The sequence below is a fragment of the Rhea pennata genome, chromosome 7, assembly GCF_028389875.1.
Source record: "Rhea pennata isolate bPtePen1 chromosome 7, bPtePen1.pri, whole genome shotgun sequence".
NCBI lineage: Eukaryota > Metazoa > Chordata > Aves > Rheiformes > Rheidae > Rhea > Rhea pennata.
Window position 1 is genome coordinate 20,599,207 of NC_084669.1, and position 23,061 is coordinate 20,622,267.

Sequence of the window (23,061 nt, forward strand, 5' to 3'; positions counted from 1 at the left end):
GGGCATCTTGAATCTTTCTTTGTTTAAAGCCTCCTAGAGCTTGTGAAGAAGCAGTGAAACATGTTAGGACCACTGCAGTGGTCCCAGGGCAGGAAGAGGTCCTGTCACCCAAATTAGTTCTTAAGTACTCAAAAGTCATATCATAGAACCGTAGAATGGTAAGGTTGGAAAGGACCTCTGGAGATCATCTAGTCCAACCCTCAGCGTAGCCCACATGGGGATTGAACCCGCGACCCTGGCATTAGCAGCACCATGCTCTAACCAACTGATTATCTTTTGAGGCTTTCTCTAACTCAGTTCTGAGAAAGATCTTCCCAAAGCCCAAGTCCCTGTGCCCTGGTTTCATAGGATAGAAGGCTCATAGCTTACCTCCTTTTATAATGTTGGGTCTCAGCAGCCATATTTCCAGGCAAGAAGTTAGGCTAAAGCTGGCAGTAAGAAATAAGATTGGTTTTCCAGTGGTCTCAAACATACTTGCTGTTATCAGTCTGTGGCACATCCAATGCTCACGAGAATGGAGAAATGGAAGAAATACGTCACTGCCCACAGGTGAGCCCACACAACTTACAAGACACTTGAATAGCAATTAAAATGGAGAAATTCTCAGGAAGCACTGATGCTAATAAAATGCCACTTGCAGCCTTACTAGGAAATCCATGAGGTGTTGCTCCAATCTAGCAATAAAGAAACACTAAATGCATCATGGTCAAACAAATTTTTCCTTTTTTATTTAAAATATCATTATAGCCAATTGACATACTAGTTAACAATGTATACATTCCAGTGGTGCACAGGTAATGACTTATGGCATGAATGATTTAAAAAAACACAATGTTCTCAGTAATGCCCCACCAACTGCTTATTTGGAGGGAATAAAGGAAAAGCAGGAAAAGGTATCAAATGTGGGGAAGAAAAAAAAAATCACAGTTTTTCCCAGTATTTTTAATGGTGTGTCTTTTCCTTCATATTTCTTGCGACAAAATAAAATTAAGAATATACTTCAAAAGGGGCAAGAGAAATGGTCACAATAACTATGTCTTTTTTTCTCAACTTTAGTAATAAAAGTTAAAGAACTCTCAAAAATAGACTAGATATTGGGCCTACAAAAGTAATTCATCTGTATGCAAAGCTTACCAAGAATTATTCCTTTTGTAAAATGTAAAGGATGAGCTGACGTTACTAGTAAGCTATTTTACCTACAAAACCAGACTACAATAATAAAATCACCAATTTACAGCTAACACAATATTCTAGATGTACATTATTGTACACGAGCTATATATTACACATGAACATCTTACGTGAAATATATAAGAAACATACTTACTGATATTGTCTCAACCTTGACCAATAGGTTTTTCTAAAGGAAGTGTATTTTTCTATTTCACATTCAGTGTAGTTCCAATAGCAAGGGTTAGCTTTGCTTGCTTAAACGTAGAAAGTTTGTGTGAGGTAGTTCGAGAAAAAAACCTAGCTTAAATTTTTAACTGTGAAAGTGGAAACACCATGTGAAGTGATCTGATTCATAACACATTTCTGTAATGCAGCGAGATCTAAGGAAGAGGAGAAGGAAGGGAAAGAGATCACTTACTTACTTACATTATCACTTTTATCCAGTGCCCTTAACTAAGAATAAATTAAGTGAATTGGAAAAGCTGGATAGGCAGTTGAGTCTCACCACATTTCTCTATTAAAACTTTCTTTTTAATTCTAATGAAAAATGCAGACATCTCTGCTTCAACCCTAATCGTCAAACTAAGTATGTAGGGCAAAGCAGGTAAATCAAATCATCAGTAGGAAAATAAAATGTAACAGCATGAATGATCTGCTGTCAACAGCAAGTAAAAATATATCTAGGACCAGTAATTCACTGTCTTTAGATATTTAAACAATAAGACCAAGGATAAACTGAACCTTCTTTCCCAGTTTACCCATAAACTTAATTGGGATATGTTTAATCATCTCAGATGTTTTGTATTATTGTATGGGTAGAAACCTATTCTCTTGTACTAGCTTTTTGGTTGTTTTTTCTTCATCCAGTGTTGTGATGAATGCCACATACATTAATGCAGGATCATTATAATAATGCAAATGTCTGTCAAAGTGCTTAGCTTTTTGCTTTCTAATTGAATAGCTTCTGTCTTGAAAGAAGCAATCTTCCATAAAACAAACCCATACGTCAGTAACATTCTTTTTTTTTTTTTAACACTAAGCCAGTAGAGGGTGCCATTGCCACAACTGCCACAAATAAACACACTATAGCCTAAGAAATTTGTGTGTGTTTGCATGTGTGTTAACAGGCAATTTATGCTGCTATCATCTTTGTATCTAGCAGGATTTCTTATCAAAAAGATAGTATCACTTACTTATATGCAGTAAGGCGCTTCTAAACTGAACACCCAGGCTGCAGACTGCCTATGCAGTGTGCATAGACACAGCACTATTCAGTTTAGCAGAATGAGCGAAATGGAGCTGGGCAGTCAGGCTAGTCTCAGGCTGTTGAACTGCTCAGTGCTGCTTTGATAGTCCAGCTGCTCAAATGTGCAAACACACGCAAACCCCTCAAATGTGACCCTCCTGTCTTGAATCAATGACCTCACTGAGTAAAGGTACAGCATACAGTAACAGTATTAACTTCTTCCTCTCTTCCTCAGTCTGTTTAAAAATCTTAAAGCACCTGCTGCTACAAAACAAGAGGAATGCCCTTTATGCCTGCTGCAGCTGACCAGAGAAGGTGGGAATTAAAGCTCAACTGGCATAGGAGATCAGACATAGCTCACTAATTCATTCACTACCAACTTCAATGGATTGGATTGGCTCTAGAAGTGGGAATTTGCATGCACTTTAACAAAGTCCGTCTAATAAAATAAAGCTGAATAATAATTTAAAAATAAAACTGTACAATGTATTAGATAGTATAATAGTGAACAACAGAACAATAGACTAAGATAGCTGAACTCTAGCTACCCACCTGTCTACTGTTTGTGATGGTGTTTCCCTGAAATCATTTTATATTTCAAAAAATAAAATGGGAAGTTAAGTAGAGCCTACTGTTGTGATAACTTGGTTACTAGAAATGTGATTTGCTTGCCTTTGAACTTTGCCATGACTTTAATTTGCATATCATACAACAAACTGCAAAATGAAGATGGTGCCAAAAACAAACTACAGGTTCCAACAGGCAAAGCTCTGACCTTACTGATATAAGCTCTTCAACAACAGCTCACTTCTTCACACCAAGGACTGCCCTGGAGAGTCTCATACCTTCATCAGTCCTACCTTAAAAAGAACAAAGCTCAATTCTCCTTATAGCTTATCAACTCGATGAAGTTACTATTGCTAGCACACAGTGGTGAAAAGGCTAGACTCAACCTGTAGGTTATAAGAAAAAAAGAACAAGAGTAACTCTCTCATTCAATGTTCATTTTAAATCATATTTTCTTTAGGACACTGGAAAGTGATACCAAAATGATTTTAAAGTATCAAAATATTTCAGTTACCACTGCAATCCAGATGGGTCCAAAATCAATTTAAATACGAATGGTATTTACCAAATTTTCTTCTTAACAACATTTATAAGTATCAGAAGTCAATTCTGTCAGTATTAACTTAGCTATACTGGGTTAACCAGAGTATCATTTGACCTTGTATAACAATGTAGTACTGTTGTACGCCCCAAAATTGTGGCTTAATTCACAGCTTAATATTTGATAAAAAGTTACAAAATAGACTGTTCTGTTGGTCTCTGTTCAACATGAGCAGATTTTCTACGTTCCAGTGCTTGATGAATCCAAACATGTCCTGCCTATTCTGAGGTAATATACAATTTGGCAGGAACTTGTAAAAATAATTGCCATAACGAATGTGGTTTAGAAAGGCAATACTGAAATATCCGATACAAGTGAGGAGAGCAAAATTACACGCACATATCACTTACCAGCAGTCTAGCCAGGCCAGGAAAACAACTGTGCAGTTTATCAATTTAGTCATCTTTGAGACATTATCATTCCTTGTCATCCTGTATTTTTTTTAAAAAGACATCTGTTAGATATTGAAAGCATTACTTTCACTTATACCTTTCTGAAACATACTGTAAAGGCAAATTTTCCTCTTTCAATAACAACTTCAAAAAGATACTAATTTTACTCAACAAACTCAGAGGAAACACTGAAGAGCATCAGTCATTCCTCCTAGACGACCGCCGCAGCCAGTCATATTATTTGCTTATGCTCTGTGCCTGGCAAGACTTCTGAATTTTTTTAGGCTCATTTCTGTGAGTATCACTAATTTAAATTCCTCTTCACATTCTAATTCACTACACAAAATATGCATCTACACAAGGCAATCAATTATACAGCCTAGGTTCACTAGAAATCTGCATTTTCTAAAGGAATAAATTCTGAATGATTGTTTAACTCATACATAAACTTAAGTCAATTAGACATAAATAATTATGTAATCATAAAATGTAAACAGTTAAAATATTTCTGTGAGGAGCAGCACCATTTTACATGACTATTTAGTAACTGTTCTACATATTTCAATATATCTTTTGTTTAAAAAGTGTATTGAAACCTGGAGCTTCAGTGCTGAAAACTGCGGAATATTTACGACTTAAAATGAACCATTATTAAGATTTCTGCTACATCGGTCTCATGGTGAAGTGAAAGAAATAAATACTAATTTATATAGCACTGTTTCCCCCTCCTTTGGATGGCATATATTGCTCATTTAATGCATTAGCTACAGAAATCTTACATCCTGAGGTCATTCTAACGCTTAATGGTTTTTAGCAATCAGTTACTTTTGCTGTTGAAAGAATGGCTGTAGTTTTGCCCCATTGCATTCTTACCACTCCTACTTCTCCCTCAAAACGTACTCACCTTAATAAAAAAAAAAAAAAAAAAAAAAAAAAAAGTACGAAACTAAACTCCCAAGAATCACATACTACATGGAAGTATAGCTACAGCATACTCGTTTTCCCTGTTGACAGTCTAGACATTCTGGATACACCTCGTTTTGTGTGTACAAAGACAGGCTACAAGCTAGAAGTAAACAGTTTATTTGCATTGCAGTGTATTATTCATGAAGTATCCTCTTGTTTTATGGTGATCACAAGATCTGGCATGCCATAATTCTGCAGAAAACATCATATGCCTTTGTTAGGCTAGAAATTTCTGCAGTTTTGAAGATATGCTTTGTTTTCTTAAGTTTGGAAAGCCATTCAGATGAGGTTAATTTGCAAAGGGTTGTATACTGTTTCTCTAACAAAATTTACTAATTGCTGCTTTTACTGAAATATTATAGGCAAGTGTCCAAAATAAGAGGATTTTATTCACTGCCAGCACTACAGTAGTATACCCAAAACTACAGCTGGCTACACTGAATTCTTTCCCTCTCCACCTAGATACGGATATATGACCAAGCATAAAACCTTGAAGGATATCATGAACAAAACATCTGGAAAAAATTCTAATTTAAAAAATTGAAAACCTATAAAATCTTAAATAATTCATGATATGGTAATGACAACATTAATATGTGCTTTGATAAAAACAAATCTTACAAATTCAGTAAAAAAAATCAGCAGCATAATAGTAAAGCAAATATGCAGATTTTAAAACCACAATAAAAATTATCAAGTTTAATATTTTACAGAGTTAATTACAGCAAAAAAAAAAAAAAGAAAAAAAAAAAAAGAAAAGAAAAAAAGAAGTGGCTGCTTTTAACACAACTTACAGTTTAAAATTACAGCACTTTATGATGAATCCTACGATTATTTTTGAAAAAACACTCAAAAATACCACCAACTCTTAAAGGTGCCCTATCAATGACTAAAAGGACCCCTCCCCTCCCACCCCCCAAAAGACCAAGTAGTCATCTACAGCAACCCAAAGGTCCAGCTGATGTTTCTAGACTGCTGTCTGTATCAGAGGCCAATGTTGGATCTGTTGACATTGAAGACACATCATTGACAGATGATGATGAAGATGGATGTTGAGAGCCATTGATCATTGCTGCACCTGTGCTATGAGAAACAAAACAGCAAATCAGTTGCAGATACAGTTGCATGGCTCAGTACTTGCATTAGTCTGTCTCCTCCTATTAGTCATTACTTCTCCCTGTTATCAGCAAGTTTGAAGAAATGTGTCTCTATCTACTGTCAAAGTAAATAAAATTCACAATTCTTTTATGTGGGGCTCAAGTCATAAATGGTATCTCAAGAATGACAGAACTCACAGAATACCTATTCGATTAATGTAAATGTTAATCCTGAAGGCTAAAAATCACAAGCAGAAACAATACTGCATAAAGCCACGGCCAAGATATCCTACTAAATGTTGAGATCCAAAGCTAGAATATACCTACATATTTCGGTAAAGGAAAAAGGGGCCTGTTTTTCCAGGAGATCATCCCATTCAGGCTGGAAACTGACTGGTGCTCAGCCACATTGCTTACATCCAATTTGAGATATGCACTGCTCCTCCAAGCTCCAGGCTTCTGTGAACTCTGAGTCAGCGACAGCTGTCCAGCTCTTTCCACCATTTTTCAAAAGTGGGAATGGAGTTTATCAATGGTCACTTAATGCTCACATTTTGCTTCAAAATTCAGCAACAGTTTAAGTGTTTCATAATATTCCTCCTTGTTTAGAATGATTAATCAATGCAGACAAGCTACAAATCCTGTTTCATTATTTAACAGATGTAAATAGTGGTTATATCATTATGTGATACTACACCAGCTACAAGTCACACATCTAACCAAGAACAACCAGATTACAGCAACAAAGTACCAGTATATACCTGGACATTTCTTGAGGAAAAAAATGAAGCACCAGTTATATGGGGACAACAACACAGGAGATTACCATATTAATAAAACGAGATATTTCCCAAAGTAATGTCAACTCCATTCATATCATTCAAATAAGTATGATCTCAAAGAGAATTCAAGAGCTTACACATCATTAAAGAGTCATACTTTACATTACTCTTAGATATCTCAAGATGGATTTACTGCCTCCTGACCTACAACTTAATATAGCTTTGTACTGTGCTTTTATTGTAACCAACCTAAAGGGGGTGGTTGTCCACGTATAACCCCATTCTTGGTTCTCTCCTCCAGGTCCATGACTTCCTTGTATATCAACTCTGAAATACAGGGAAGGGAAGGTAGAAAAATGAAATTTGCAAATTCAAAGCTCAATGGATAATTAAACCCTTATTAAAATGTACATTTAAATTTCATAGGTTTATTACTGTCTGGAATTAGTTTTGAACAACACACCACTGGTTACAGAAATACTGGAAAAAGAATGAATATAAAGTGATATAACAATGTACAATTCTCTTCTGTTGGAGGTACAATGGCCTTGCACTCTCATGAACATACTGACTCAGTCTCTTTTGTCCATACTGCTTGGGGACCTGAGGTGAAACTGAGTCATAATGACCACTCAGTTACTATCAGTGGCTTCTTCGGTAGAGATGAACTAGATCTGCACTCTTCAAAGCAACAGACCATCAAGAGCTTCATACACTGACACCATGCTAAAGTGCATGGTCCAACTACCTGGCAGTATTCTAACTTACACTGCCAAAAACCTGTAGCCCCTGTGAATTTATTGTAGCTGCACATACACAGCTTCATTCCTTCAAGAATCACTTGTGGAGAGCTAAACTCTTCCCAGCTAGGATGAGGGCAGCTGAATATAGCTTCTCTGAACAAGTCTTCTAACCACCTGTAGTGTAAAATTCCCACCTAATAAGCAAGTTGTGCTAATATATTTTATAACTGGCACCTCAAAAATCACAGCTACCTACAAATTTTCTAGGCAATGTTTTGGGAAAGTAGCTGCTTTGGATAAGTTTTCTTAGCTCCTCCACTAATTCTTTCTTATCTCAAAAAACAATTCCACTTACTACAGCTATTATTTTTTCCATGAGTTGGCAGTCTGAATCTTTGAAAGAAACTGAAAATGTTTAGAATTTGGTCTGCCTTTTTCTTGAAGATTTTTGCCAAAGATGGTAACTGACCAAGATAGTTTTGGCAAGCATCAGTTTCCTTAGGAGAGGCCAGACCACACGCTACTAGAAAGATGGGAGGAAAGAACAAACAAACAAGCCCCAACAGCACTGCAATCCCCCAAAGACACATTTGCTACTAAATTTCTTCAGCAATAACATCTAAAGTCCAAATCACCATAAAGTGTATTTTTTGCTTCCAAGGGGAAAAAACTTCACATTGGAAGGTGGTGACAGAACTTCCACCATTCTCTCCAACTCTGCCTTTATGATTAAAATCCAGTCTGTAATAGGAAGTGATTTAAAAGTGTGTTAGTACTAGATTTTACAGCCCTTGGGTCCAAAAGGACACTATCAGCTAGTACACTGAAATTTTGTCAAAAACGATCTATGAAACATTTTCCCTACTTGTTTCCCTCGGGGGAAGGAAAGGGTATGCAGGCCTAATATCCTTTCCTAAACTATTTTAGTACAATGTATTAGAGTGCTCAATGCACTAAATTCTTGCTTAAATGCAACATTTATAGCCTGCACAGCTCTCTAGATACACCCAAGCTCAATGTTACTACTAATCCTATTTAAAAGCCTTAAACCACTGAGAACCAAAGTACTTGAGACAGAGTAAGCAAACCAGCTAAATAAAAAAAGCTCGCTTATACTAACTGAGCATTATCTTGCCTAAGGCACTGAAATATATATCAGAGATAGGCTCTCAAGAATGAGCATCTGGCCCCACAGTGGAACAGCCACACAGCTGCTCTGATCTCCGTGAAAAATGTAATAAAGAATTCAGGTTTTTGTTCTGCCTTTCACTAAAGAATAACCAGTACTAATTATCGAACACACTAAATCCTCTGATATGCTAAATTATAAAATTAAGGACTGCGGTGGTCCTTGGAATGACCTTGGAAGGCATGCTCACTATCTGCAGACTTTAAGCAAAGAAAGCAAACAAAAATTTTTTTTTAGTGCTTAGTCTATTACAGTAGGTGACAATAAGGGAGCGACACTTTTTAGAGGTGGCTATGAAAGCTTGCATTCTTACAGTAGCTCTACCATTTACTTAAACAGAGCTCTAACATAAAAATAATATTTAATTTCTGAAAAATTATCATGTCATAAAATTTATTATCTCTTCTGACTAGTCAGTAGCAACAAAGGAAAGCATATGATACAAATAATACATTTATAAAGAATCTCCACTGGAAGAAAGAATATCATTTATCTTAAAAGAAATTTCCACAGGTACTTAAAGCGCAGTGACTGTCTAATACCTCCTTAAAGTCCAAGAGATACAGGAGGTTATAAAAAAGTTACAGATTACAATACATCAAAAGCTAACATCATCTTATCAGTCAAATAACTGAAGTCAAAGCAGTATCAGTTCCTTAGGATACAGAAAATCTACTCCCACAAATTCTGTGAATACACACCGGCATTTCGGGGGTGGATGGGAAGGAAGAGAAAGAAAACCAAGAACAGAGACACCTCAGAGGGCTTCGGAGTCTTTCACATAAGCATTCCAGAAAGAAAATACAATCTTTTGTCTTAATGCACCATAGGAAGAGCCAGTAAGCTTTTATGCTTGGGCTGGTTTGTAGGTTCAAGTTAAAGCAATCTGGACTAAATTTATCATGAGTAGAGCAAGCTGCATTTTCTCTTAGCACCAAAACCTTTGCAGCAACACCAAACATTGAGAAGCAATTTCAAAATCAAGCACAAAACCTTACAGATGTTCCCTTTACAGTGTAGAATTTTATATCTCATATATGACCAGGAATTATAGATACTAAAGCAGTACTGAACAATAACCTTGCTCTTAGAGGTACAGTCCTGTCATATTATGGTCTCTTGGACACCTCAACTCCAGTACTTTCTTAGGATACCACAGGTGACAACCATCAGCATTTCCACACCAGTCATGTGCTCACCACTTCGTCCCTTATTAACTTTTCTTACAACACCTGCCCTCAAATCCTCTGACTGCATTACATTCAGTACAGTCACTGTTAATACACATGGCATTCAAACTAGTGCTTCTACTTCAGGCCTGCATTGCTCAAACTCTTGAGTCTTTTTTCAGCTGTAGCAGTTTGTCCAGAAAAGTTACCCTCCTTTAAAATCATGCCTTCATGGTTTGTGAAAGGTGGGTAAAACGAACAGACCTACAGCTGAGCTAGCTTAAATTCGTTTAACACAGGTTCAACACCTTCACTGGAAAATTTTTAGGGGCCTGAAAGATCAAGAGATTGGGAAGCACTGGTCTATTCTGCCCTAAACTGCCCTTCCAAGCAGTTTAAGCATATATTATTAGGTTGTTCAGAAGAATGTCAATAACTGATTCTTGGGGCACGGTCTACTTTAAAAAGCCCTACTATACTTAAAATGCTATTCTTACCTTTCCATTCTTCTATCGTGTGCTCTCTCTCATCTAACTGCTTATCTGGTATCTTTGGGGGAGGCTGAAAAATAAAATTGACTCATGATAAAGCAATTAAAAGGGATATGAAAATAAATAAAAAAAGCATCAATCTCATTTTAAAATACTATAGCTACTTAGTCAGATTCATACAGTCAGTTCTGTCATGTTTGGCTTATTTTCAAGATGCTGCTTCATGTTTTAAACTTGTTCTGATTACCAAATTTATTTACACTATCATAATAATTATTATGATCAGTCTGGTAAAATAGCTTGCACGTACAGCAGTCTCCAGCCCCAAACAGCCCTTAATACATATTTACTGTTAATTACTGATATTCCCTTTAGTTTTAGAGATCAGCAGAATTCTGACAGTATCATTTAAGCAAGCGCTTAAATGGCTCAGTGGGCCATCACCTACTACCTTTCTATTAAAAAAAAAAAAAAAAAAAAGGCTTTTCTCACCTTATATCAATAATCTTAAAACTAGGTTTAGAGAAAAAAAATCAGTTATTAGGGCCAATAACTTGAAAACTCAGGATCTTGTAATCAGATTTTGCTGGAACACTTATTTTCTAGTTTATTGCAATTGCTACAACTAATGGAAGTATTTCTCTGGCCCAGAAGTAAACACCCCAGAATTTTATCAACAGCAATCAACTCACGTGGATATAAATAAAGCTCAGTAAATTATACTTCTGTATCAGAAGTTTTAGATGCATTACTAAATGTCTAGCAGGTTATATGCAATTATATACAAATAAACACACACAGAGATACAGGTACTTCAGCTGTCTGCAAGTTTGCATCCAGTTCTATAACAGTTCTAATAAATACATCAATCAATGCCAGTAAATATGATTACAGCTCAGTTAAGCTTCTAATAAAATGTGTAGCTCAGGCAATAATCTTCTTTCAAGCAGTTAAAGCAAGCATCAAAATTCTAAGTTTGCTATCATACTGTACTTTACTAACTGGGGATCTAAAACAAGAACTTACAGCTTCTGCTTCTGACGGATCATACCAAACATTGATATATGGGTGCTGCAGGGCTTCATCCACAGAGATTCTTTTAGAAGCATCTATAACCAGCATTTTTGATAACAAATCCCTTGCTTGACTTGCTGTAAATGTGAAATTTTCTATTTAGACTAGTGCCATGTACATAGAATGCAGTATTTTCAAGCTTATGAGGGGAAAAGATTCATGGTGAACAAATCACTACTTAATATCTATACAATCCTCATGTAATCTGGAGTTCAGAAAAGTGGTCCTTACAACAACAACAAAAAGTGTATTCTATGGAAAAAAGATAACAATTTCCATGGAAAATAGTTTAACAGTAACTCTGCACAATCTTCCTACAAGCAAGCAAAGACAGACCAACAACAGTATTTTTTGCATTTATCAAGGTTGTTGTTATAAATTCTAAACAGCAATTAAAAAAGAAAAAAGGAGACAGATACCTAATAAAAGAAATAATTTATAAGACAGAGAGTTTAAAAAATAAGGAGATGGGCAGTAGTGGACAGTGATCAAACCTCCTCCTTAATAAGTTTTTTCCCTAACTTCTCCTTTTCTTTCTCAGAATAATAGAGCACAGTATCATGCCAAATATTTCAATTTTTAAGGCAAATTTGCTTGACGTATAGAAATGAAATAAAGAAAGAATCTGCCTATGAAAGTTAAATTAGCAGGTTTTAGTGTTAGACATTTTCAGCCTGTTTGTTTTTAATTAAAATGACTGTGCTGATGGTTTGGAAAACAAATAATAGATAAAGAAAGACTAGCTGAAAGATGAGATAGAGTAACTCCAGCTAGGAGAAACAAACCTTAATAAGCTAAACAAGCACAAGAAACAAAATGCAGTAAAAGCAAGGGAAAACATACAAATTAATACCCTGAAGACAAATACTATGGCTATAGACAGCTAAATGTAAGACTAGTAAGTCAGCTGGATGGCAAATTTCTATATAACATGCCAGAGAGCCATCAAGTCATTCCTCTGCTATATCTGATCCTACAAATCTGCAACTCCAGCACACCCTTATTCTAATTTGTTCAATTCCCGTTTTGAAAGAGATAAACGTAGTTCAAATTCATCCAAAAGCTAAAATCATCTCTAAGATGACTGAAAGTAATTGTATGAAGTAATATCATTTCACCAGATTAGAAGCAGAGGGATAACACTTTTGAAGTGTTTGAATGATAAATACTGAAGGAGAGGATTGTTTCTGATGATCCAAAAGCATATATTAATCTGAATATGTTTTGTATAAGCCTCTCAAGGTATGGCTGGAACTTGTATCCTTTTAAGTTCTGAACAATTCAAAGGATACATTAGCATAGGCAAAAGATTTATAATATAGCAGAGAAGGCAATCTTGGGGAAGGGGGAGGAAGGGAGGGAGGGATACAACGGTCATATCTTTTCAGTATCTAATACTTAGCATGATTAGAGAAAGGCATATTAGGGAAGCTGTATAAACTGCATTTGAGTAAAAACAGATACCCATTGTGAACAGATGCAGAAGCAGAATTTTTAATAACTGGTGATTTCATTTACACCTAACTGCAAAATAAATCTTAGAAGCTTAAATACAGAGAGGCGAGTCCTAACCATCTGCAGTTCCTAATTTTCTTTCCATGAATTCTGCTGTGCCGTCAAGCAGCGTATTACCATGGTTATAGCCGGGAAAGGGAACAGACCTGCCTCACTGTGTGTTTTCAGCATATACCACCCCTTTTCAAAGCTGCGAGAGGGCATGACATCTGTACCTGAAATACGACCCTGCTGTCAGTGCAGCTTTGGCTGCAATAGTGATGGACAAGCACCTACGGTCCCTCTCTAAGTGTCAATTGTTTTTTCCCCACATAAACTCTATTGGCCACAGAAATTGTGGTGAGCCTGTGACAGCCTATTGAGCAGCTGTCTTTTAGAACCAGTAAGTTATTTCATTAACTAAAGAATATTTACGTATTATGAATATAAAAACTTTATTTTCATGTCTAAAGAATGAAAATTGCTCTAGATAGATTACTTCTGTTCCATCCTCCCCTACTTTTCTCTGCCAAGTTGATACCTGTCATTGAGAAGAATATATTTACTTTTCTTTATAAAGGTAGTGACAGAACAGGAGCTGTTTCAGAGGGGATGAGAAAGTGGAGGTAAGTATACCCCAGCACCTCCATCCACTCCTGTGACTGAAAATACTGTGACATTTAAATCCTCAGTGAGACGATTTTACAGTGGACCAAAACAGGCTCTATTTCTGTTTAATACGACACAGTTTAAAAACTTTTGAAATATATAACATACAAAAGATAAACCTTACCTTTAAGTTTATTGTGCTCAGAATCAGCTGGGAAAAGGACATCTGGAAAGAGTTTCTCAAAACTATATCCAGCGTATTTAGGTCTGTTTTCCACGTAAGTTCGGACTGTTGGCTGCAATTTCTTCATAAATTCAGGGCATGGTGTTCCTAGTTGCTCTATAACTTTATTCCATTGATCAATATCTAAGGTTACGCAGCTAAGAAAAACAGTGTCTAATATTCAGCTAAAAAGTTATGTTTAAACTGTATGAAATATCCAACAGAGAAAAAACATACCAGATTATAATAAAATAACAGGTTCATCATCATCATTAACTAGGACCACGTTCTTAAGAGAAAACAGTGAAATCATGCAAGACTATGAAGAGTAATCAAGCCAGCATGAACTGTACTCAAAATCATAAAAATCAACTGGCAAAGGATATATTTCTAAGAAATGGAGGAAATGAAAAGACTCGTCTAATTTACTTAATAAAACCAAATAAAACCAAATAAAGTTTTTTGTTTTTTTTAAAGGAGTTTTCAAGAAGAACTCACTTTTTGATCTAAACATGTATCACACAGTAATCAAGCTACTAAACATCCTTAAGGCACTCAAGAGAATTACCATGTATAGGTGCTTTGTTCTCTGTTCTAGTCCAGACACCTTAGCCAAGTTCTGGACTCCAACAAGTCAGTAATTGTTCACGAATGACAAGCAACATGGAGCACTGGGGGCCCATAAAGGCTGAAATTTTGGCCCCCACAAGTCAATGAGAATTCTACAAAAGGCTTCAATGCAGAAGTTAAAGGATTTGAAGGACACGTAATGCACATCCTAATTAATAAGTTTACAGAACTTGCAGAAGAATCCAGTAGATGTGAATATAAAAAAGCCTTGTTTGGCTCAGGAATTCTTAGTTGCAGGTGATTAGAGAATGCAAGTGGAGTTAGATATGCTTATCTCACTCACACTCTTCCCAACTGTTTCTTTTTGGCAACTGTCAAGGACAGCATACCAGGCAGGCCAAACCTTCAGTCCAAGCCAGCAGGCCCTCTCTCACGTTCTTCTGAACAGTAGACCTTTACATCAGGATTTTAAAGCTCTTTTACTGTGATTTTGCACAGAACTTGCCAAAAGTATCACCACTGCACAGCATTAAGGCTAAACTAAAAATCTATACTAGCAAAGCAGATTTATAAAGCTAGGTACAGCACAACCAATGCAATGACAGATGTGTGTGAAGGTAACGATTCCCTGGATCCTCTCTCTGCCTCAAAATCTTCACCTCTAAACTGTAGTGTATCCAATATTAAGCAATCAACCTGCAGCAAAACCAGGAAAGATTTCTCATGGCATCTAACTGAAACTTGAGATTAACTTCCAGGAAAGCAAATAAGATACTAAACTATAAATCTGCTCATTTTTTTGAAGATCCAGAGGTTTCAGTCTTATTTGTGTGCAACAGACCCTTCATTGGTAGTCTTGTTAACATGACACAACCCACACAGATGCAGCCAAGCCATTCATGGAACAGCAACACATAAGTGCCAAATATTTCTGAAAGGTGTTTGTAGCATCATTTTTGCATATAAAAATATAGAACTCCAGACTGTAACCATCTAACTGATTAGATTTTTTTTTTGTAAGTATCTTCTGTAAAACACAAAAAATGACAACTGCCAAAGCACTCAGGTACCAAAAAGGATAAATAAATTATTTCATTAAAATGAGCTTCAAAAAAATCAATTGATGTGAATCACCAAAGCATCATCTAAAGCAAAAATAATCTGTCTTAAATGTGACAACACCCAAAAGCAATGATAGACACTATATTAAATTGGATGGATAAATAAATAAATAAATAAATAAAGGAAAAAGGAAAAAAAAAGCCTATTCGCCCACAAGCTATTTTGCTTGTCTTTAGTTAGAGTTTTTTAGTTTGCATTCATCTCTAAGGACAGTAATACATATTAATGCTATCTGCATTGCTGTTTTTTTATTTATGTAGTGTAACTGTAGTCATTTTTGCAACATCTTGGAATGAAAATCACAAACTTGCAAATTGTATTTTGAAAAGGCAGTTTAAAAACAGTATTTTAAAAACTACCTTAATCTGGAACTGAACTGCTGCAGTAGCTTTTGACCTCTTAAAACTACATCCTAGGCCAAAGGTAAGGATACGATCTGTACCAGGAAATAAAACACCACCTTTGATCATTTCTCCCATGATGCACCCAACTGACCAAATGTCAACTGAAAACAAAATGCAATGATATTAACATAAAAGATAGTTTTTAAAATAAAGTAAATAAAAATATCCAGACACACATACACATGAAGTGATTATAAAAAGCGTGTGTAATGAAAATGAGTGAAGATGAATGTGTGCTAACTACAGGACCAGCAGAGACTATGTCCTACTGCTAGGTGCAGCCTGAATATAAACGAAGTTCTTACCTCAACAATTTTTTTAAGTGTATCACAAGAAAAATTCATGTCCTTTTAATAAAAAGATTGTACAATGTGCATTTTCATGACAGAACATTAATAAAAACGTTAATCACTTCCTAACTAATTCAACCTGCTGCAGCAGCACAAGGATACAGTCCCTTCCTGGAAAGAGGATTTTGTGGCAAACCATTTCGCCCATAATGCACCCCACAGACCATAAATCCACTATGTTTGTAGCACAAAAAGAAGGAAAAGCAAAGCAAACGGTCATTGAAAATTAAAAGAAGCATAACATGATTGCATCCTATAAATTGCAGAGACAGCACAGGAAGAAGAGCAAGTCTTTACATTAATCAATGAAACCATGTTAAAAACAGTATGCAAGGGTTAGCATTTAACTATCTCAAATGAAAGGCAGAAAAATCAGCCTTTCGTTTAACATAGTGCTACAGCAAAGGGGTGGGGGGAGAAGAGAAGGGGGAGGAAAGAGAAGGGAGGAGAGAGGAGGGAGAGATATGCGCATGAATCAAGCTGCGTAAAGCTCTTCTTGAAGTTCTGAGGCTTGCAAAGCTAGCACTGCCAATAAACTAAATTGAAGCAGCAAAGATAAGTACATCTCTTCAAACTAATTCCATCACAGATGCAGGAATCATTTCAAAAACAGCAAACTAAATTGACCTTTAAAAATATAGCACATCTAAATAGCTTATACTTTTAGGAGCAGAATTAACTAGTTATTACATAAGGATAAATATTTGCCATCAAGTATTTCCTACTAAAGTCAGTTTACCATGCATTTCTCTCTCTTTTTAAATAAAAAGCAATCAGTAAAATACAATCAGTAAAAGATCACTTAGAATTTTAGAGGTTTACTTAATGCCAATATTAGTGTGTTGCTATAAGCCTTTTGCTTAAAATAACTGGTTTAAAAGTATTTCTCTAGTTATGCTTAAATAACATCTTACACAAAATAAAAACTCATACAGTAACAATTTTGTACACAATACATATTTGCTACATTATTTTAAAATAAATCACTCAGAAGACATAATCAAAGATGCACAAGTTTACTTTTTTAGAAGTACGCCAATTTTTCTGTTGTTGCTTTCAGAGATACTGTTGACTGTATGTAAAAGTCTTCCTGAAGTCTTAATCATGAATCTGTATTATTACAAACAGTTTTGTATCAAACACAGGATTGGTATCTCAATTAAGCAGGAAAAAATAGGATTTAAACGAAAACAGTTGTATAATTAAAATCACGTCAAAGTTCTGAGGGATTTAAATGATTCAAGCAAACAATATTGCTTCTTATTGAAAATATTCCTCCCCCTCTTATTTAAAAGTTCCTCTGAAATAGTACTTACATCATATGAAAGCAAATCACAGTTGTATACATTAATATACATTAACAAAATTAACGTATACATTAACAAAATCAAGGGCCTGGTTCATTTAAAAAATGACTGTCTATTTTTATGATTAATGGTGTTTTTTCTTTAAAAACTCTTTTCAGATATTTAAGAAAAGCGTAATTTCTTTGACTAAGAGACTCATAGACATGAGGCCGAGTTTTGAATTTGGATATTTAAATAAAATTCTAAATGTTGACTTTTTCACCTGCAAAATCATCTACTGCCTTAACAAACCAAATATACTCAAATCGCCTGTAAAGAGTTTGCATCCAATAATAAAAAATCGCTTCTGCAATTGCATGGGAAATCCTGGGAAGAGCAATAAATATGAGTCAGGGATTTTTCATCGTGCACTAGAAGACAAATGAATTGAGAGTCTCAGCAAAACATCAGACATAATTCCTCTGTTCACCCTTTAAAACAAACTTGTGGTGTACTGAGGTCTTTTGTTTTGTTGTTTCAATTATGCAAACAAAACCTGTCTATTTAAAGGTCTCTGCACTTTTTATGAAGCTAGATTAACTTATCCACAGAGGACTGCCCTTGTGAATACTCTTAGAGAAGACTGAATCCAATCTGAATATAGGTTTGAAAAATCCTTTTTAAGCTCTACTGTTAGTAATACAGAGAATATTTTAAAACCCTGTTTGATGTGAATATTTTCTGTAATTCTAAGAAAAAAATGCTACATAGAAATGAAGTTGAAACCAACTGCACAGAATAGGAACTTTAAAGAATTAGTTTTAGAGGGTTTGGGGGTTTCCTAGCTTTTTATCAACCGCTCCCTAAAAATAAGGCGTATAACTGCACATAAATCTAAATACGTTAAGGTACAGAAATTACACTGAAAGCACCCAGACAATCCCTTCTTTACTACAGTACCATATATTGATCACGTAAGTATTTCACTAATATAATCTGTCTACAGTCTACAGAAACAGCTTTTTGTTGTTTTATTTTAAGAATACAGGTTTTCTGTATTTAAATTTTGCAGTTGCACTGCAGGGCAATGGAAGTATTATTTGGTTGCTGTGACCAAGTTCAAGTTCTTGAGTTTGCAAGGCCTGGTTTCTTAATGTGATACACCCAAATGTGTTTTATCCCCTTCAGTATCAGAAATCTATGCAGAGTTAACTCTATCTTCAGTTTGTCTGGGATTTTTGCTAGTTTTAAATAATTAAAGATTTCATATATGCATGCTATATGCAAAAAGAGTAGTTTTCTACAGTATATCTCAATCACCTAAACATATATTGCAACCCTCCCACATCTTGCTTGAAGGGGAAATTTAAAGGGCACTAAAGCATGATAAAGCTGTCAGATGACCCTGTTCAATTAAACTAAATGTTAGTCCCTCTTTAACCAGTTGACAGTTAGCTGTCAATTTTAAAGACCCTTTGATTTAACTGTAAGTTAAATATACTAACCTTCTATCCAAATGTAGGTTTAAAGGGTTAGAATGAGCATCAACGCTAAGCAGTGGGGACCCTGAGCAGCCCACAACTCTTATTCTAAGTGCATCCTTCCCACCTGCCTCGCTCCCCTCAGCAGCACTACTTTGCAGTGCACTGGAGCCGCACAGTAAAAATCTCAGAAAGTAGCTATAGCAAAAAAAAAAAAAAAAAAAAAAAAAAAAAAAAAAAAAAAAAAAAAAATTTGAGAAGAGTAACAGTTGATATAAATAATCTTCTGATGACAACCCTGGTAACTGCAAACCAGACTCCTTCTCACTACTGACTCATTATAGCCAGCAGAAAGATTGCCAGCCTGTTAACTGGAGAAGAGTCGTGCTCTCCTACCGACTGGTACTTGCTAAATGACTTTCACTAACTGAGTCATCCTGCATTACTTTGCAATTAGATAATGTTTTGCTAATAATCTTACCCTCCTTCTGCTTTTAGATATCCCCTACTGTACACTTCAATTAAAATCAACTGAAGTACACACGGAAGTCCAGACTGTCTTCTGACTCAGTTCAGCCAACAAATTTACTCTTTAAGTTCTCTGAAAGTGTCATTCTCATCCCAACAACTATGAATTCACATTTTGGGAAGATGTTCTATATTTCTGAATTACATTTTAATTAATATTCTGCAAAACAGAATTCATTCTTGCTTAAGGAACATGATTGGCTCTAGCATAACAGGGAGCTCTACAACACAATCTATTTATCTCCAATAGTTACCTAAGCAACATTTTAGTGGAGGGAATGCCTCAAACTTCTGTAAATGAAAATTACTTAAAATTTAAGAGAGAAAAACATACACTGGGCAAGCTAAATCAGAAAGCCTGACATTTCCATCAAATCAATTCCTTATGTAAGGCATCTGTATGATTCAGACTACAGATTTAGGTTCTTTCATCCCTTCTTTCCTAACTGGTCAATGCAAAGCCTGGGGGTGAGGGGAAGGAGAGTGGGAGAAAAGAAGAAAAAAAAGCTTCAATACAAGTTGTCTGCAAAACTTCAGCAGTTAGAAACTAACTTTAGGCTTGCTCCACTCAACCTCTGACTTCTAAGTTATATAAAAAAATAGCCAACTGCGGAAGCCATCTGAAAGAATGTACATACTCCTCTTATGCAGACTAATAATCCAGAGATAAAATATAAACCTCCCACTACGGGGAGGGAAATCTAGTCTCATTTCTTTGAGCTATCGTCTTTCACTGTTAGTACCACCAGGAGTTATTTCTCTTGGCTTTTAAAAACAAACAAAAATATCGAATCTGTATGCTCCTGAAAGTTATGGTTTCCATACAGCCTGCAGCCACTTGCCCTAATGTTATGCAGTTGCCAGGGAAGTTTGCCAATTATAGTGAAAATCTTGAAAAACAGACTAAAGCCCCGGCTGTAACCTGAACCTCTGATCACCGGGAGCCAGCTCGCAAAGCATCATGTCATTTCACAGGGCTTGCAGCAGGTCTGATCAATACTGAGTTTAAAATATCTCCAGCAAATGGTAACCTTAGCGCACTGCGACTCCCTGGGATGCCAACACGGAGCGAATGGGTTGAACAACAGTGATAGCGGGTCCATAAAATCGCAGCAGAACTGGGACTACTGCAATTGAATTTCAGGAACAGCACATTAGCTCTGTATCCTAAAGGACAGCAGATGTGCCATTTGGAAGAATGTAAAGTACCTGATTACGTAACTTTCCCTCAAATTTTATATATCCTTCCTTATTTTTTTTTTTTAACATAAAATACAAGGAGAAGAAGGGCCACAGAGTGGGTATGAAGAGAAGGAAAATGTCTGTAAGCATTTTTTCTCAAGTGCCATTAACCAAGAATTTTGTGTCACAATTTTAAAATGAGCTGGTTTCAATAAATGCCACAGTGGGTGGCCTCAGCTTGTTAATGTCTGAGTGGCCTGTAAGTTCCTTATATCCTGAAAGGCTATATTGAATACAGCTATGTAAAATTAAATTTAGGATATATATTTACTAATGAGTAATAGTTTACAACCTCATCAGGAATATAGTTAGGTGAAGGTATAGCAAGGCATGTAGCAGATGTTAAGAAAATACGTTTCTAGTACTTCCTGGATGAAATTTATTCTTTCAAGAAGCTTATTCTTTCAGTATGTTATTTAAATTTTTAAACAAACAAGGCCCTCAATTTCTTCTCCTATTAAATGCAACAAATCAGTATAATTTAATTAGCTAATTTATAAAATTCCTACAGGTTGAAAAAAAAAAAACATTAACATGTAAAATGTGGTGTGCAAAACAAAAATAAAGCTATGCCAAAAAAGACTATATTTGCTGACCGTTTTCTTTGTATCCCATCCCTAGGATGACCTCTGGTGCTCTGTAGTAACGAGTCACTACATAAGGCGTCATCATAAAACTAGTTCCTGCAGTTCTGGCCAATCCAAAGTCAAGAATCTTCAAAGTGCAGTCTGACTTTACTACTATATTACTGGGCTTTAAATCCTTTAAAGAGAAACATCAGATATGACTGCTAAGACAAACACAAGTACTCGATGGTTCACATTTTTAAACGATTAAAACCCACGTATACAACTAGGTCATTTGTGTAACTGCAGTGTTTTCCCCTTGCATTAACTCATATGCATTCAGCAAACTACAGTTAATCCCTTTAATGTGTTTCTAGACTTATATAACAATTAAAAAAGGAAATCACAACTAGTATTACAAGATATGCTAGCAATGTCTGAAATAAACTGAGGTTAGTATGAAATGTTAGCTCTGAGGAAAGGACTAGAAACTCTTCACTGGAACGATAGTTATTACTACAATGCAGGTCGCAGGCAACATGACAATTATTGAATTCACTTGATGCAATAATCATCATAATATAAAAATTATTAAAATCAATACATGATTGTAAAAAGTGAAAGGTTTCTTTGTTATTTGAGGCTGCATTACCTCTTGTGAACCAATGCAGGTGTTTCTCTAAACAACAACAAGAAAAAAAAAAATCAACGCTCACAGAGACCAAGTTTCCCATTTAGGATTCGGTTTACATCTATAGAAAGTTTTGATGACCAAACCCAAAAGGTCACCAGTGAAAAACTGCCAGAGATTAGCCCTTAATCTTTAAAATAAGAATGGAAAATATCCTGATACATTTTCAGAGCTTTTCAATTGGAAATTTTGTAAATGTATTCTCTTTATTTGAATTCTAAAACCACCTTTCAATTTTCTGCTGCCTCTTTTATTCCCCCCCTCTTCTAGGAAATGTTATGAAGATCTTAAATTCACATTGACACTCATGGCTTTGCAATATCTACTTATACAGATGCTATACAGGTATACTCAGTTGTCATCTCAGCAGGATCTTACATACATCTGAATGTCACAGAGCAAATATTATCAGCAACTTTAGAACAATTTTGTCTTAAAATGCATCATAAAATCATTCATAGCAGTCAGACCATCAGAGATAAGCTTGGATCCTTTCTGCCTACAACCTATCAACAAGATTTCACACAGGACTCTAGTATTTGATGCGGGCATCTGATTACTTGGCCTGCCTTTCACTATTTTATAAAGACTTAAACATAACCATCTGCAAAATGTATGTGGTTTTAATTTGTATGGCTTTGTATGGCTTGCAGCAAGCCCCTCAGAAAGCTAAGAAAGCCGCACCAAACACAAAGAGGAAACCACAGAAAAGAGTTCCTGAACAATAGAATTGCAATGGGCAATTAAATTCTTGCACACTTACATATTCACACACACACACTTCCAAATCATAAACAAAGAAACCTTGCAGACAACTTTGGCTTAAAAGATTCTCAAATGCAATGAATAAGTTCAAGTGTTGAAACACATTTCAGCTATTTAATATGCACATTTCTGTTTCTGCTATAGTCCTATTTCTTATCAGCTTTATTTTCACACATTTGTATTATTTGGAGGGTGTTCACTATAGAATCTCAGGTGCATGCTCATGACATTAATCACATT

General features: G+C 35.6%; 1 protein-coding gene and 1 long non-coding RNA gene across 6 annotated transcripts in view; both read right to left on the reverse strand.

Moving 5' to 3' along the window:
* Positions 1-706: 706 nt before the first annotated feature.
* On the reverse strand, positions 707-5,676 carry LOC134143032 (uncharacterized). Its single transcript, XR_009959007.1, has 2 exons — positions 3,938-5,676; positions 707-3,372 (listed from the first exon to the last, which is right to left on the reverse strand). It is a non-coding gene; the product is annotated as an uncharacterized LOC134143032 (long non-coding RNA).
* A 191-nt stretch (positions 5,677-5,867) lies between these two features.
* Positions 5,868-23,061, reverse strand: part of MAPK8 (mitogen-activated protein kinase 8) — a 52,015-nt gene continuing 34,821 nt past the window's right edge. For 2 of the 5 annotated variants that reach the window (XM_062580782.1, XM_062580783.1), the window contains exons 6-12: positions 21,396-21,561; positions 15,942-16,013; positions 13,778-13,960; positions 11,443-11,567; positions 10,423-10,486; positions 7,074-7,151; positions 5,868-6,023 (exon numbers count right to left, since the gene is read on the reverse strand). In XM_062580782.1, the coding sequence (XP_062436766.1) occupies positions 5,878-6,023; positions 7,074-7,151; positions 10,423-10,486; positions 11,443-11,567; positions 13,778-13,960; positions 15,942-16,013; positions 21,396-21,561 (834 nt within the window). In that variant the 3' untranslated portion in view covers positions 5,868-5,877. Of the gene's footprint in view, positions 6,029-6,459; positions 6,684-7,073; positions 7,152-10,422; positions 10,487-11,442; positions 11,568-13,777; positions 13,961-15,941; positions 16,014-21,395; positions 21,562-23,061 lie in introns of all 5 variants that reach the window. The other 3 variants (XR_009959034.1, XR_009959033.1, XM_062580785.1) reach the window with 3 other exon arrangements.